The sequence below is a fragment of the Oryx dammah genome, unplaced genomic scaffold (assembly GCF_014754425.2).
Source record: "Oryx dammah isolate SB20612 unplaced genomic scaffold, SCBI_Odam_1.1 HiC_scaffold_25, whole genome shotgun sequence".
NCBI classification, from domain to species: Eukaryota; Metazoa; Chordata; class Mammalia; order Artiodactyla; family Bovidae; genus Oryx; species Oryx dammah.
The window spans coordinates 32,232,899-32,249,680 of NW_024070209.1; the positions used below are offsets into that span (position 1 = coordinate 32,232,899).

At 37.5% G+C, this 16,782-nt stretch overlaps 1 protein-coding gene across 19 annotated transcripts in view; it reads right to left on the minus strand.

Annotated features, from left to right (window-relative positions):
* The window catches only part of NRXN1 (neurexin 1), a 1,211,037-nt gene that overhangs the window by 577,797 nt on the left and 616,458 nt on the right, over positions 1-16,782 (minus strand). For 11 of the 19 annotated variants that reach the window (XM_040224806.1, XM_040224817.1, XM_040224816.1 and 8 more), the window contains 2 exons: positions 6,209-6,382; positions 101-220 (listed from right to left, as the gene is read on the minus strand). In XM_040224806.1, coding sequence (XP_040080740.1) covers positions 101-220; positions 6,209-6,382 — 294 coding nt within the window. Of the gene's footprint in view, positions 1-100; positions 221-1,147; positions 1,175-6,208; positions 6,383-16,782 lie in introns of all 19 variants that reach the window. The other 8 variants (XM_040224802.1, XM_040224800.1, XM_040224803.1 and 5 more) reach the window with 1 other exon arrangement.

Here is a 16,782-nt window from a genome sequence, read left to right on the forward strand (position 1 = left end):
AACTTATTCACAAATAATATAAAGACTCTTAGCTTTAGACTGGGGTATCAAATAGTATCTGGAAGGAAAGAAAAGCATCAGTACACACGCAGGTACTTACGGTCATTGCAGAGCGGTCCGCTGAAGGAAGTCATGCTACAGTCACAGCTGAAGCCATCCCACTGCTGCAAGCACACACCTTGGTTGGAACACGAGTCTTCCTGGCAGGTTGTGCTAGGCCCTGGAAAACAATCCAAAAGAAACTTGGGTTCTTTAAAAAAATCAAAAAATGTGTTACACATGAGCAAGGTCACACACAGTAGTTGCCAACACCTCAAATTACACGACCAAACTAGTCTGGAAAGTTCTAGTTCACACACCTGAATTAGGAACAGAGAAGCTGTCATATGAAGGTTTTCTGGAATTTCAAATATAGGACAAAATACGTTATAATAGTAAACTAAACCAACAAATAGTAAAAGCAAGCGCATAGCTTTCAGTATGATCATGGTAGCAGGTAATCTCATTCCATCTTCAATAACTCTCTCTCACTGTTTGGATTTTAGAAAAATGCATGGATCTCCTTAACTTCTGACCAATGGGGAGAGACACCATGAGAGATGGAGATTACAACTTTCATGAAACTGAGATAAAGATTGGCAAAATAAAAAACAAAAAAAAACTGAAGAGAGTTGTGCAAAAATGTCCTGCAAGTTACTAGAAGTTTTCCTGCAGAAACTATGAATAAAGTTATGACTGTTGGTGTTTTGGATAGGTATGTTGGCAAGTATCAGTTCACATGCTTTAACAATTTCATGCAATCAAACATAAAATTAAAAACTGTATAAATGACATGCCCCCATTTAACATACAAGAAAAAGAATGCTAGTCTATTTCTAAAGAATCATAACTAGAACACTGGAAAACAAAGAACTAAAAAGAATGATCAAAGCACTAAATGTAATCACTCTACAAACATATTCAAGACTGAAAGCCTTTATGCAAACTATGCTACAAAAGAAAATTTCTTACACAGCATTCAAGAAGGGAAAAAATTAAATCTATATCCAAATAACGGTTACTGCAAAAATATAAGATATGGTATTTTGAGGTTTCCACTGTGTATTATGGGGTTTCAGTCTTGTTTTATACACACAGGGCTATCTACCTTGCAAGTCAGCTTTCATCAATGCAACTTTGTCAGCAAAATAAAAAAAAAAAGCAAAATATATTAAATGTTAGTAAGCAATACTGAAATGGGCAAACACAGAAGATTCAAAAAAGCATGCTGCTGTAAAGGGGGAGAGAAATGCTATGTAGAGCAAACAAATTAATAATTAACAGCCATAAATCTTAAGAGAAGCCAAAAATGAGAAAGCGATAATTGATTAGAATTTCACTACATATGTATTCATAAAATGGTTAATTGAGCCAATGACATGTAATGAAGGAAAATTAAGAGGGCTTTTGCATGTTTTCCTCTCTTGGATAGATATGAATGCATTGCCAAAATGACTGCACTGCTTAGCTGAAGCATGCAGCCCCACTTATCATGTGTAGATACAATGTATACGATAGTCATTATCAGACCCTTTCTATTTTTCCCCCCCTCTGGGTCTTTTCTCTTGCTATTGCAGTTAAAGTTTAAAACTGTAATGACAGCCATTCTCTGCCAACCCTTGGACCTAACACCAAACTATCCAAATGTAGACAACATCATTTAGAGTAGATGAAAGAAAAAGTAAAGAATGGAAGACGCAAATTGCAATAGAATTCCCCATCAAGAAAATTCCTTTACAAGATTGCAAGGTGGAGTATTTGTCTTTGCTTTTACCAGACTAGGTACTTATTGCTTACAGGTCTCAGAGTTACATCTATATTTTCCCTACCTTTATAACTGTCTTCAACTCTCACAAACTGCCCTGTGAATATTTATTACAGAAGAACCTCACTAATAAGGGTTATCTTAGAGATGGGTGGAAAGGGAACAACATCTATCTCAATACCTTTAGAGTATAAACTGAAGATATTTTCTAACAAACACAATTTTAGGTTTTATGAAAACACAAAAATAGATACCAGACTAATTAGATGTTATTAACACTGACAGCCTTTGAGGTAACTGCTCTAGTGAATACATGAGAGTTATATGTAATTAGATTTTGTACAAACTGATGTTTTTATAAATGCCAATTTTAAACATCCTCCTTACAAATATATTTGTATTAGAAATTCTAGTCACGGTATTCTTCATAAAATGTATTGAATGTAGCCCAAACTATATGAATATTCACAAATTTAGAAATCATAATATTGTAACTACTAATTGTATCATCATAATCATAATCAGTATAGTAATAATAACAAAAATAACAGCTGCTTTTAATAATAATAATAATAGCTAGTTTTTCTCACTTATGATATCAAAGAACCAAGGATCACTTATGATCTCACTTATGATATCACAAGAACCAAATTGCTGTTTTTGTTGTTTTTTCCAGTCTGTGAGAGGTAAGATCTTTATTTCATGGTACTAAAGGCTGAAAATAATTAACGGTTGTTAAAAAAAAAAATCTTAAAGCAGTATTCCTTAGTGCAGTCCTTTCTGAGCACAAGCCCAGCTTGGGTCAGGGGCTGTGTTATCAATAATACTGTCCCCCTGACTTGCTCAGCAGGAGGAAAGTGCAGGAACAAGAACTGACGAAGAGCCATGCTTTTGCTTTTATCTTTTAGTTTTTGTAAAAATTATCAGAAATAGAATTGCAAAATAATGCTAAACTCTAAAAATGGTAAAGTTGCAATTTTGAAAAATAACCTGCCTCTCCATATTGTACAGCAGACACTCTGAGTGCCTGCCAAGTCTTTATGTGAGCATAAAGATATGCTTTATTATTATGTTTTTATTATCACAACAGTTTTTTATATTTTCAGGTATTACAAGAGAATTCAGGCCTAAGCCTGACAAGTCACATTTTTCAAAGAACTCACCTTCTAGAACAATATTTAAACACTGACAGGCATTTGCATGAGACAAAGCCTTGAATTTTTCTTTTTGGTTTTATAATGTTCTTTTTATTTTATCACTGAATAAAATTGGGAGCAAGCCACAAAAACTTTTGTACTAAGTGTTTGAAAATAAGGATATTTTTGAAAAGGAAAGAAAAGTGAAGGTAAATGACAATGTCTGGAAACCAAAGAAACAATAGAAAAAGGTGCTTAGGTGTCTGGGATTTCAAATAAGACAAACTTGGGCTCAAAGCTTCCACATCTGCTTACTTGCTGTGTGACATTAGGAAGATCACATTACATCTGTAAGGCTCAAATTGTTTTTTAGTTCAGTCGCTAAGTCATGTCTGACTCTTTTGCAACTCCATAGCCTGCCAGGCTCCTCTGTCCATGGGTTTTCCCAGGCAAGAATACTGGAGTAGATTGCCATTTTCTTCTCCAGGGGCTCTTCCTGACCCAGGGATGGAAACTGCATCGCCTGTGTTGGCAAGCAGATTCTTTACCACTGAGTCTCCAGGAAAGCCTCAAGGCTCAATTCACTCCTCTAAAATAATCCAATAATACCTCGCTGTTAGTGTCTTGAGAATTAAATGAAATTGCATATATATAAACTTATTGTTATCGGTGCTTGATCAATGGTAGCTTTAATAATGAAGCATTTCTGGAGCTTATAGTTCAAGAGTTGAAGGTTATGAGTCAATGCACGTGTCTAAAAGCTGTTTCACTGACTTCATGTACGGAAGTTATCTTGACTCAGTATTGAGCTTAATTGAGTCTGATTATTGGTGCACTGCCAGTCTCTCTTTTCTCTTATCTAAGCAGCTCAATGCCTTTTCAGGCAGTAATTTTCAGAGTTTGTTGGAAGGCCAAAAGCATCAGAATAAGTTAGGGACTTGCTAGAAACATAAATTCTAGAGTCCCATCCTAGATCTGCCAAACCAGAAACTTTGAGGGTATTGTCAAGTGACATGGGTTTTAACAATTCTTCAGGTGAGTTTAATACTTGCTCAGGTTGAGAAACATTAATGTAAAGAGAAAAGGACAATGTAAGCTCCATCTGCAAGCTAACATGTGTCATGTAAATAAAATCAACTATTACTCATTGAAATAAGTTAGAGAGAAAGGCAGCAAGTGATTATTGTGAGAAAACCAATGGCTTCTCACATGAAACAAGCTTAGAGATGTTTCGGTCTTGTTGGGTGGAAAATCATGGGAAGATATTATTAAGTGTTGTCAAATTTGTACTATTTTTGTTAATATTAATATGGGGTTTAGTGATTCTGATGCGATTTGAACTCAAAACCCCTTAAGACCATCATTTTTAGAGAAATAATTCATGGAATATCTAGAAATTGATCATGAAAAATATGTGTATTTCATCAATTACACCTATGACAGGCACATCTGAGATTATTCCTAGGGACCATAGAGAACAGAAATAATCATAAATTAAAAACTGTTAATCTTGATGTTGGAGCGAAAAAAATAGGGAAGTATTAAGGCAGGAAGGCAGGGACATGTCAACATTCTAAAAATAAAGGAAAAGGGGTTAAGAGAGGGTGAGGATTATTAAAGCTCAGATATTAAAGCAAACTAGATAAAGGAAGGAAGGAAACAATGATATAATCTACTGAATGATTTCAGATGTTCAAACCATAGTTTACAATTACTCAAGAGGATTCCAATCAATCATATTAACCAATTTGCTCATTAGATTATGATGGGAAATAACACCAAATTTTATTGTAAATATACTTTCTCAATCCGTTTCTCATTAGTATTCCCTCCCACTCACCCACTCAATTATGTGCCAGTGGTGGGAGGTCGTGTGTGTCTGTTTTTCTATCTTGTGAATGTTTAGCTGTGAATGCGTCTCTGTCTGTCTGCTCCCACCATCTCTTTATAGGTGAGAAGTCATCAAGCAACTTGTAGAAAGGCCTATTTTTGAAAAATATTTTCAGAAGAGTTTGTAGTAACTTAAAAAAAATACATATATCCTCACTTATTAGATCACCTCCAAGGATCAAAGTTATGTCTCACATTTATTCACTTAACAATTTTACTTCCTTTGATAAATTAATGAAAGAATAAAACACATAGTTTCTTTTTGTTTTACAAAAGTGTGTTATTCCAAAATATGAAATAACAAAATATGGCAAAACATTAAAATATAATTCATCAAAGATTTCAATTAAATAACCTTATTCTCTGGCATGATTAAACAGTTTGAATTTCACCTGACTTTTCAGGATAATATATGCTGCAAAAAGGGCAAAAAATGTATTTTCAAATAAAAAATGTATATGTACTTAGGTAGTTGCTAAACCTAATAGCATTATTTTGGCTGAGAAGAAATGATTCGTTAGCTTCTGGGGAACAGGAATTCACATATCTTCCTTCATTTCTCCCATGTGAATTTTCATTATGAATCTGAAATTTTCAAAATGGCCCAAACTGTATCCAACATTAAAGGAGAAGCAGCAACACATTCAGAGCCACAAAATTCAGGGTAATGTGATTAAATTGCATTTATGGAGGGAGAAATGGCTCAAACAATCTGAGGTGTTGAAGTGAAAATTATCTAAAATGAAAGCAGCAATCAAAAAGTACTCCTACAGATCTTAGTCTGAGAAAGAACACAAAAGAACAGAAAGATACTTGAGCACATTTCTGAAGTGTAGAATATTAGCCTTGGGGAATAGAAGAAACCAATTTTTGCTAAAACAAACTCATAATATATGGGAGACACTTGTGCTGTCATGTAGACACAAATCATATAGTGATTTGAGAATGAATGTCTGAATGTTATTTTCTTGTTGGGTCTTATTGAATGTAGATTAAAAAAAAAAAAAACTAGCCTCAAGTTGATTAACATTTGCTGGAATAAATATGTTTTTCTAGTTCAAATGGAGTATCTATTAAATGCTATAAAGCAAGCATTGCAGAGCTGATTAGCACACTAATGAGATGAACTATGGAATGCAAAGAAGTAGAAAAATCAAGATCCATAGATATAGCTCCCATTTTAAATTTATTGAGCATTAGTGTAGGTTTGTAAACTGTCCAGAAAATTTAAGATGTATGGGATGAATAAGGATTTTTTAAGCCTTAAATAGAGATTTGGCCAATTGTCAGAAATGAAAATGTTGCTGGCCAGAGAAATCTGTTCTCATTTATAGGTGGAATCAGAATTATTTCGAGTGTAATAACGAAGATCTAATACCTTCACATCCTCTCTCAATCTGTCCATTGCAGAAAAGAGCATCTGAGATGAGGTCTGGAAGCCGCCCATTTAGATCAACCGATGCCAGGCACCCTTGAAAGCCCTCCTTGGCATGGACGAGCTTTGGCAATGATTTGTACGTTTCTTTGGCCACTCCTCCTATATACAAGTCACCTGTGGGAAGACAAAAATTTGGGTCACAAAAGTAACTTGTCATTGACTTTAACCAACAGTAGGACAGGGAAAATAAATAGTAAGGTTTATTTTTCATTAAGTTAATTTTCAAAATTAATAAAATTTATAACTATTTTCTTAAGAGTACAAAACAGCAGAAGTGTTTGACTAATACAACAGCACTAGAAGAAATTTCTAGAAGCTAGTTCCAGAGAAAACTAATTAATATAGTATGGCCAAAAGGAATGAACATGGACGATGAAGAGGCCCCTGAATTAAAATCTAAGTCATTATTTACCAACTCCATGGCTTCGAGCACTTAAAAAAAAAAATTCTCTGATAGTTAATAACCTCATTTCTTAAATGGGAACAATACAGTGTATCCTATAGGACTGCGTGAGGATTGAAAGATAAAATAATGGAGAGTATCAGAATGAAAATATGTAGTAGATATTAGAAGGTGCTATTATTATCAAATCTACCTTCTGCTTAGAATTCTCATTCTAGGCTTTTCTGTTAACTAGAAGCTCAACAAATTCTAAATGTCTAATGTCTAAAATGGCCTTTTCTATTATGCTTAAATCTATTATCCTTGCTTGTACCTATCTTGTTCACCAACTCAATCCCATAGTAGACTGTATATACCTGAATATTCCACCCCTTTTCAAGTATTTATTTATTTATTTTTAGGTAAAGGTATACCACTTTGAATTCGTTAAGCTGTTCTGTGATCATTTAACAAGGCATCAATTACGTTTTCCCAATTTTAATGCAATTTCTAGTGGGACATTTTGCTTTGCTTTCTCATTTTCATGTCTCTAGGTTTGCGACTTCCGAATTTAATGAACTACTACTTTAAAAAAAGAGATTGTAATCCAAGTTTGATTCTATTTCCTTTCTATCACCATATCTGGATAGCATTGAGTAGATGTAACTAATTGACTCTAGTAGACACTTAATCAGTGCAAAACATAAGGAGGGTCACCACAACTTTCCTTGATATACTACTCATGTTTTTAAGTCCTGGTAACATATTCTATTTAGCTACTTGCTTCTCTGAGTTTGCATTGTCATTTGAATTTTCTGTCTCACCTTAACCATTTTATTTAACTCTCATGACACCTGATACCTTCTCCCACTGTAACACAAAACTCCTACATTCTTAATGTTTCCCAGGCCCCTTTGTATTGTACTGCATTTGTATTTTCAGGAGACCTGGGAGTGAGGAGAACTATGTGCTGATGCTTACTCTGGTTGTTGAGTCACGAGTAATAAAAGCCTTTGTGTCTGACCCAGAAACTGTGTCTCCTGCCGCCATCCACAAAACAGTAATAAGCTATCTTGGTAAGTAGGGTAAAAAGCAACACATAGAATATTCCTGGGTTGTATTGATGAGTAAATTGAGCTTGTTTAAAGTCATTGAGCCATAAAAACTGAGAACTTAGGTCCCTGACCCACTAACTAAAGCTCAAAGTACTAAACTAGGATGCCAGAGATCCTCCATAATTTGTACTGAAGGTACTGGGTATGTTTACTTCTGATACTTCTTAAATAGAAGAAAACACCTATTGATTATTAACCAAGATTCCTAATATTAAAGGATACCATGCTTTTGGTCTAAAATAGGATACTACCTTTGAAATACATTATTTTTTCTTCCACATTTCCTTTCTCTTAGTCTTTTCTCCCACATTTCAAGTGATTGTGTTTTACTTGCTTCAGAGAAGGGATATGGATCAGAAACCAAAGACATAAAGTTGTCCTTATATAGTTGATCCTTAAAATTCAAGACTTTTAAAGGAGTGAAATAGAATACAATGGCAATTACGTGAGATGAGTAAAGCTTTCCTGTCCCTCATGTGAGTAAGTAGGAGAGAAAATTGGAGGAGAAGAAGTGTGAACATAGTCCTTCCCAAAAAGAGGACATAGTGTTCTGATGTGGAGAAGGCAATGGCACCCCACTCCAGTTCTCTTGCCTGGAAAATCCCATGGACGAGGAGCCTGGTAGGCTGCAGTCCATGGGGTCGCAAAGAGTAGGACATGACTGAGCGATTTCACTTTCCCTTTTCACTTTCATGCATTGGAGAAGGAAATGGCGACCCACTCCAGTGTTCTTGCCTGGAGAATCCCAGGGACAGGGGAGCCTGGTGGGCTGCCGTCTATGCGTCGCACAGAGTCGGACACGACTGAAGTGACTTAGCAGCAGCAGCAGCAGTGTTCTGATGTGAATTCTGCTGCTAAGTCACTTCAGTCGTGTCCGACTCTGTGCAACCCCATAGACGGCAGCCCACCAGGCTCCCCTGTCCCTGGGATTCTCCAGGCAAGAACACTGGAGTCTGGTGGATGTCAAAACCTCAAGTAGGCTGAGGAAAGTAATAATGATCAGTGGCAAGAGAACCCAGAAGCAGCAGTGTGATCTTCGAGAAGAAATAGCTGCAGGGTAGATTTAGACATGCCGAGAGCTTAGTGGGCCTCACAGAGCTCTCCATATCCCACATGGTGTGGAAGCAACAGAACAATTCCCAGAGTAGCACAGGGATGAGCAGGAAAGGGCTGGTCTGAGGAGGGCTTCCCCAGTGGTGCAGACAGTAAAGAATCCTCTTGCAATGCAGAAGACCCAGGTTTGATCCCTGGGTCAGGAAGATCCCCTGGAGGAGGGCATGGCAACTCACTCCAGTATTCTTACCTGGAGAATTCCATGGACAGAGGAGCCTGGCAGGCTTTAGTCCTTAGAGGTCACAAAGAGTCAGACTTGACTGAGAGATTAACACTGAGGAGGTTATGCACACAAAGAATAAAGATTGTGAGTAGCAAGTCAGTGGGCACCTACGCTGTGAGTATAGATTATTTGAGACTAGCTCCTGTGCAATCTCTCTCTATTCCCAGAATATTGGTACAGTGGAAGTCTTCCACTTCCAAATAATCTAGACATAATCCCAGGGAAATGAAGGAATGAAAAGTTCCTGAGGTTAGATTTTCACTAATTCAAAGAATCAGAGCTCCAAACAGAAACTAAGGTGAGTTCTAGAAAAACAGAGACAAGTGCCCTTTGTTGCTCATCTGAGAGAGTGAGCTGACTTATACTGTTAGATGTCAAATGCAAGGACCTACTTCCTACATTCACGTATTGAAATAAATTTGTTAGGAAATTTCAGTTTTCCTCTAGGCCTGCTGAATGTGGTATTAGAGAACAGTGGTAGCTGAATGAAGAATTCTTGGCACTGCTTCAGGCTGTAGAACTTAGCACTGAAAATTATGTATGGGATGCTACATATATGATAATCAATTTTCTTCTTTCTTTTCAATTTATTTTATTTTTTGACTGTACCACATGGCATGCGGGATCTTGGTTCCTCAACCAGGGGTCAAACCCACGTCCCCTATATTGGAAGCTTGGAGTCTTAACCACGGGACTGCCAGGGAAGTCCCTCCTTTTTCTGACTATAACCTCCTCGAGGATAGAGATTGTGTCTTTGTTTTCAATTCTCCCTTGGTGCCTAGTACTGGGCTACAAGCACAGTGAGCACTAAATACTATCAGTCAGCTGATAGACTGAAGTCATGTAGAAAAGAATCAGAAAAGAAAGAATGGCAAGGAAACACAAGGGGAGAGAGCTAATTCTAAAATGCACTTATTTCCATTCCCCACTTCCTACTATGTCCTACTTTTTTCCTGTTAGCACACTTTGCCAAATAACTTTTTAAAGCTTATTGAAGAGAAGTAGTAATCTTTCCCTTGTGCTGTTAAAGAGCAGAAAATATTGATTCAAGCCATGCAGGATACAAGCCTCGGACAAAGTAAGGTGGATGAGTTTGGCTTTATAAGCAGGGGATTCATTATCATTTTCATTACTGAAGCTGTGCTTAGCACTGCCACTTAATACAGTCTTTATAAACTCTTCAGAGCCAGATATATATCAAGAAGCCCTGATCTTTGGCACTAGTGTGGAACGCATGTGTGTAGGGTGTGTGTGTAACAGTCCCCCTTCAAGAATATTATCTGTAGAATGACCTGAAATGATACCACAAGTATCTGTTTCCCAGTAGCTGGACAGAAACGAGCAGGAAATAGTGCACAAGCTTTTTAGTTATATCTGGCTACAGACCCTGGTTCTGCCATTTACTGATTGCCTCAGTGTAGGTACATTAAGTTATACAACTTTCTCAAGTCATATTTTTCATCTGTGAAATGGGTTAATAATGTCCACCCTGTCAGGCTGTGAGAATCACAGAGAATGCATGCAAGCATTGGGCACAGAGTGTCCTCAGCACACGACTGCTACTGGTATGGCAGTGTTGGTGTGTGTGGTACGAATTATCCATCAACAGTGTACCTCATTCTATGCTGACCTGCACTGAGAAATATAGAAGAATAGGAAGTCTAAGTTCTCCCCTTGTTTCTAGTATAATTAGAGTGGTAAGATATCAACACACAAGTCTTATTTTCCTTGACTTAGTTTAGAGGCATTTGTGTACTTGAAGTGTGCCTTGCACTATCCAAGAAGCAGCTTGAGAGGATTCTTTGATATACTCCATTTGAATCCTAGCAACATTAAACCTGGCAACAAAAGCAGGACAGTTGTTTAATGCTTGTCTATTAATTTGATGTAAACAGACTGAGACAGAAGAATTCTGTGAATACCAAGGGCCAGGTTGTAAGGTTCAGGCTAAATGTGCCTTATAAAATCAGAGAAATAGAAGGATTTTATGGTCATTGATTGTAAGCTGGAGTATTATGAAAGAGTTTAGATCAAAAGAAAATATAGGATGCATTACTTTGGGATGATATAAATGCACACACCAAACATGGGGAATATCACAAATATACAGGAAAATTAAAACAGCATTCAAGAAAGAACACAAAAGGCCAGATAGACCAGAAAAGAAGAATTTTCAAAAGGACCATGGTAAATAATGTTGGATAAGAAAAGTCAAAGGAAAGCCTTTGACTTGAGTAACATGATAGAATTTGTGACTCTTTTTTTTCCAAAGGTGACGAGAAGTACAAAAATATAAGACATGTAGGCTAGGAGATGAGAGAATGTGAAATAGCAATAATCTGGAGAGAAGAGAAGAAATTGTATTTAACATTCAACATGTGTAATTTGAGTAGGAGTGTCCTTTAGGAACCAGATGATATGAACCAGGGGCTCAGGGATCCTGGGCCTGGAAGACCTGGCTTGGGAGCCATTAACCAGAAGCAGAAAAATGAAGTGGTGTAAGAAGTTTTCTCTTTTCTTAAAACAGGGAGCAGAAGGCAGTTAGAGCAAGGACTTGGAGAGTGTCTTCCAAAAGCAGAATGTAAGCATCAAGGTATAATTAGTTCTTTGACTCAGCTTTCCTGTTTATCCACATGCATTTTTTAGTGCCTCAAACATCTCAGTTTCATTTTAATTAAAAAGAGCATACATAAAAAGGACAACTGCTTTATAGATTTGAATAGCTAAAACTCCAGGGAAACTTAAGGAGGCTCCTGCAATCTCTTGTAAGTGGCATATGGGGGGGAAAAAGGTGAAACAATACACACTGGCTTACTTTCCAACTGGCCAGACTGGAGGAGTTTCTAGAGGCTTTGCTGAGAGGATTTGACCTTGTTTAGCAAAGTTGGAGACTGTGCTAAGTTTCCTCTCAATTCTTGCTGTGATTGGCTAATAGAAAAAGTACAACCAGGCTGGGCTAGTTTCTTAGAGTTATCTGTAGGAAAGATGTCCTTCCTTACCTTTGGGAACAATAAACTCCACCTTCTTCCACCCCCCACCTCCACTGATTTGTATCTTTCTCTTCAATTTTCATCTTTTGTTGCATATCCACAAATGAACATCTGCAGGTTCTATCTAGACCGTGTAAGTTATAACAGGCTTTCTTGGGGAGAAAAAAACACAAAACTATTTTTATAACAGGTGTACCCTGTTAGATAAAGAAAAAAATAATCTCTAGTCTCTGAAGAACGAATACTCACTTCATGCTTTTTCTGGGGAGAAAGCCGATGTTACTATTTCCTGTGATTGTTTAAATAAATGATGTTAAATTACAGAAAGCAAAAGCATGGGAAGTTGTTAATATTTCTCTAACACATTTGAGCTTAGGAGACAAATGGAAGCTTTAATAACAAAGCACACATTGGATTGAACAATAAACACTATTCAAAATCACATCTGAGTTGAAGGCACAACAAATTATCATTATTGAAGTCAAAACTGATAATCTAAGTGGGTTTTTTGCTCTGAGACACTAGATCTGTGTCTTTTATACATCTCTCTGGGAAATCAGGTTATTTTACTTTTAGAAATTCCTTGTTGAAGAGGTGCTCAGTGGTCACCAGTCTGCCTTCTTAGTTATCCTTTAACATTTACGCACCTTAGCCTTCCTTGTTGCATAAAAGGTTTAATCCTAGAATAATCTGTTTTCACTTCTGCAGGAAATAGCTGTAAATCCTAGTCTTTAGGCTCGTCCTGGCTTTCTAAGTTCAGCCTAAAAATAAACCATCATCTTTCCTATCTCCCCCTACTGGGAAATTACTTCTAGACTACCATGTTTTATAGCAGTCACATTTCTAGTCTCCCAATCCTGAAGGAAATCAACCCTGAATATTCACTGGAAAGACTGATGCTGAAATTGAAGTTGCAATACTTTGGTATCTGATGGGAAGAGCCATTTCGTTGGAAAAGACCTTGACACCAGGAAAGACTGAACATAAAAGAAGGGGGCAGCAGAGGATAAGATGGTTAGATAGCATCACCCACTCAATGAACATGAATCTGAGGAAACTCCAGGGGACAGTGAAGGACAGGGAAGACTGGTGTGCTGCAACCCATGGAATCGCAGAGTCAGACATGACTGAACAACTGAACAACTGTGATCTTAATCGAAGTTATTTTCAAAACCATTTCAATTCCATTCTGTTTCTCACACCTTCCATTCAAATGACTGCCAGGCACTTTGGTGTTGATAACTTGACTTTGCCAATACGTCTGGTGTCTGTGCCTCCATTTTCCTTTCCTTTTCCAATGCTAATCTCCCTTTCACCATGGACGCCCTCCGTGCAACAGCCCATCATCTGGTGTCCTGCCTCCATCCATCCTCCTCATTAGCACCATATCTGCCATCTCTACACTGTGTTCTGATTGCTGTTATACCTCCTGCTATCTTTTACATAAAGCATGAGGCTCAGCAGTGGTCATGATTCTGAGTTTTCCTCCCTCAGAAACTTTTTCTAAACTTTCAACAATCTCTCCCCAACAATGTTGGCCAGGTAGAGAATTAAACTAACATCAATCCTCTACCTATTTATTCATCTTTAGTCAAACTGTATTTTTCTCCATCTCTGCAATACTGCACGTTCATGCTATTTCATCATTCTTTGCAACACATGGCTTCCATATCATGAGTCTTTTCCCTTCCAATATTCCATTTCAAAACCTTACCCACTTTCTAGGTCTCAACTCAGATTACACCTTATTTATGTGTTTTCTCAGTCATAGGCAAGTATGATCTATGAATCCCCATAACATTTAAAATCTCTTTTCTGACAATTATCATTTCATTCCCCTTCTTTATGTAGATATTTCATCTTCCCATTATTTTATAAATTCTTTGAAGAACCATCATAAGCAAAACATCTTTTTTAGTCTTATTTTCACTTAGCATTCACTAGCTATTTGTTGACTCACTGAATGAATGGATGAATTTGCAGTTTCCATTCAATAAATAATCATTTAACCATAAAGACAAAGTGAAGGTTTTATGAATACAGCATTCATATTTGTCCCTGGTTCCCTGCACCTGAGAAGTAACAAGTAAAGTTAATTGTGGGGAATGTTATCTTCTACTGACCCCTTCCTTGAAGACATCTAGCTTATTAAGAAGGTTCAATGCAGTGACATTTTTTTCTATTCTGATAGTGTGATTCAGGAACAATTTTAACTGATGTGTTGAATTTTTTTCTTTCTTTCTTTCTGTTTTTTTTTTTTTTTTTTTTTTGTAGAGAGAGGCAGACAAAGATAGGTAGAGAACTAGTTTAGGGTATCATTGTGTGGTAGTGAGAACCTATCAACAAGTCTCTTCTGCAGTTAAAGTAAGTGCCAGAATCTTTGTGGGAAACTAAATTTCTGTCTATCCTGGCCCTCTACCTCATTCTAGCCTTGTTCAGTCTATCATTCTCTCTGTGGCCCCATATACAAGTATGTCCTAACTCATGCAGCCTCCATAGGCACCCTCCACACTATGGACACTTTATACTATTTTTCCAGATGCTTCTATGCTATCACACTGTTATCATTACAGAAAGGCATGCGTTATATGTCTGAAGCCATAGAAGAGAGCCAGGCTAACTGTGTAGATCCCTGATGCCTTGCCCGAGTACATCTGTTACTCCCTATATGCACTTCTTGTGGGTTTGTAGATGTCACTCTCCATCCAGCCTGTGGACCACTACTCCAGGACTCTAATGAGTCCCTCTGGTCTCCTCTTACTAATAGGAAGATCACTGCCAGCCACAGGTATTCCGGATTTCATAGTGGGCTCACACATCCAACAATTCATATATTGTTTTCACTACAGAGACACTGAATTTCACACAAAAAAAAACCCACTGAGACAATTGAATTTAAATGTACAGAGCCCTGACCAAATGGGAGAGAACCTCCTCACTGCTTTGAGTCCTTCATGATCAGTGCAAGCTTTGCTAAGGTGAAAACCAGAAAAGATGGCTCTGACTTAATAACTGACATTGGTGTAGTGCCCTAAACTTTACCAAACACTTGCACATAGATTGTATCATTTAGTTTTCACCTGATGAGCTACAAAAGAAATAAAGGTTATCATGGACACATGTCACAGACACAGACACTATGGTTCAGGGGTTCAAAGCCAGAAAAAATGGCAGGTCTGATTCCAAGCCCAGCTGTCCTGAATCTATGATAATTTTCACTTAATCTGCACTGGTTTACACACTGTACATGCCAGGTGTCGAGTAGCCAGTTGGTACAGCTCCACTGCCACAAAATACAGGAGTATTTTGGGGTAACTTGACTAGTGGAGAAACAGTAATAAATGTTTGCAGAGTCCAAATTAAATAACACATATTTCCAGGATGAAGCAGATCCCACCTGCATGCTCATTGACTGATCTCACAAACACAAAGTCAGTTTGCTTCTATAATCATAAATGTTAGGTATTTAAATTCCAACAAGTGGATAGAATTCTTATGACTTCCAAATTTGATTTTTAGATATGACAGCTACCTTTCACTTGCCTCTCACAAAGAGATAAGTAGAACGCCTGCATTCATCTATGACCCAGTGTAATACTTGTATATGAAGAGGTGGGGGGGCTCCAAGAAAATTGGAGTTCAGACCTTAGTGTTCCCCTATAGTAAGGCTTTAAGACATTGACATTATAGTTACTGCAAGACAGACAATGCTTTCAACACTCTGAAATTTCTGTTTCTAGCTGATATCTTTGAGACAAAATAGCCCCAAAAGGAAAGTTTTGGAAAAGTATGACAGTAAAACTTAATTTCTTTGTGTGTTTGGCCAACAGACTCTAAGGCAAAGCCAGTGGGCACGTTAAATGGGAAATAATACAGTGAAATTGCTATGTGTGTGCAGTAATCCATTTTCAAATCACACTATGTCAGTGGCAATGGGGCAAACGGGGTGCGAGTTCAGGCATATCAGTTCTTGTCAAGCTAACTTTGTCTCGTGTTCACTGAATTTACCTTTTGTTTAAAAACAGGGTTCAGGTATTTTCATTGTTTTTACATTTTCCCATCCGAGTGACAGAGAGTTTAGAAACTGTAGATATCCTTCAGCAGCAAACAATCCTGTCACTGCTTCATGTTTCATTTTCCACTCCCTGGGTGTTGCTCTTTGGGACTGCCGACTGCCTTGCAGAAATTCCTTGTCTTGCACACACTGTCACACCCGACATGTGCACAGACCTCCATGTGAACAGTGCTTTGCCATCTCTTGTTTCATTTGCTCCTCATACCAAGTCTTCACAATAAGCAGGACAACCCTTCTGAAAAGGTAAGTGACCTCCCCAAGGCAATTCAACCACTCTCAGGAGAGCAACACTGGCACCCCAGCTTCTAAGTCCCAGGTGACCTCTATTCCCACTGCAACACACTGCCTCCTAGTTGTACTAAAAACCTTCTCAGTGACAGGAAGAGAATGGGTAGAAGAGGAGTTTAGAAATGACTGAACTAGAGACTGACAGAGACTTATAACTAGGGGACCCATGAGAGGACATGCCCAAGTTTGTTATCTTTCCTGAGATTTTGAGGAGCTCTGGATAACAATTTGAGCTTTCTTTCTTTTTCAAAATAACTTTTATTATTTCAAAGAAATTTTCTTTTCCTATTTAAAACTGAATGCACACTTTTTTGGGCAGAGGGGAAGA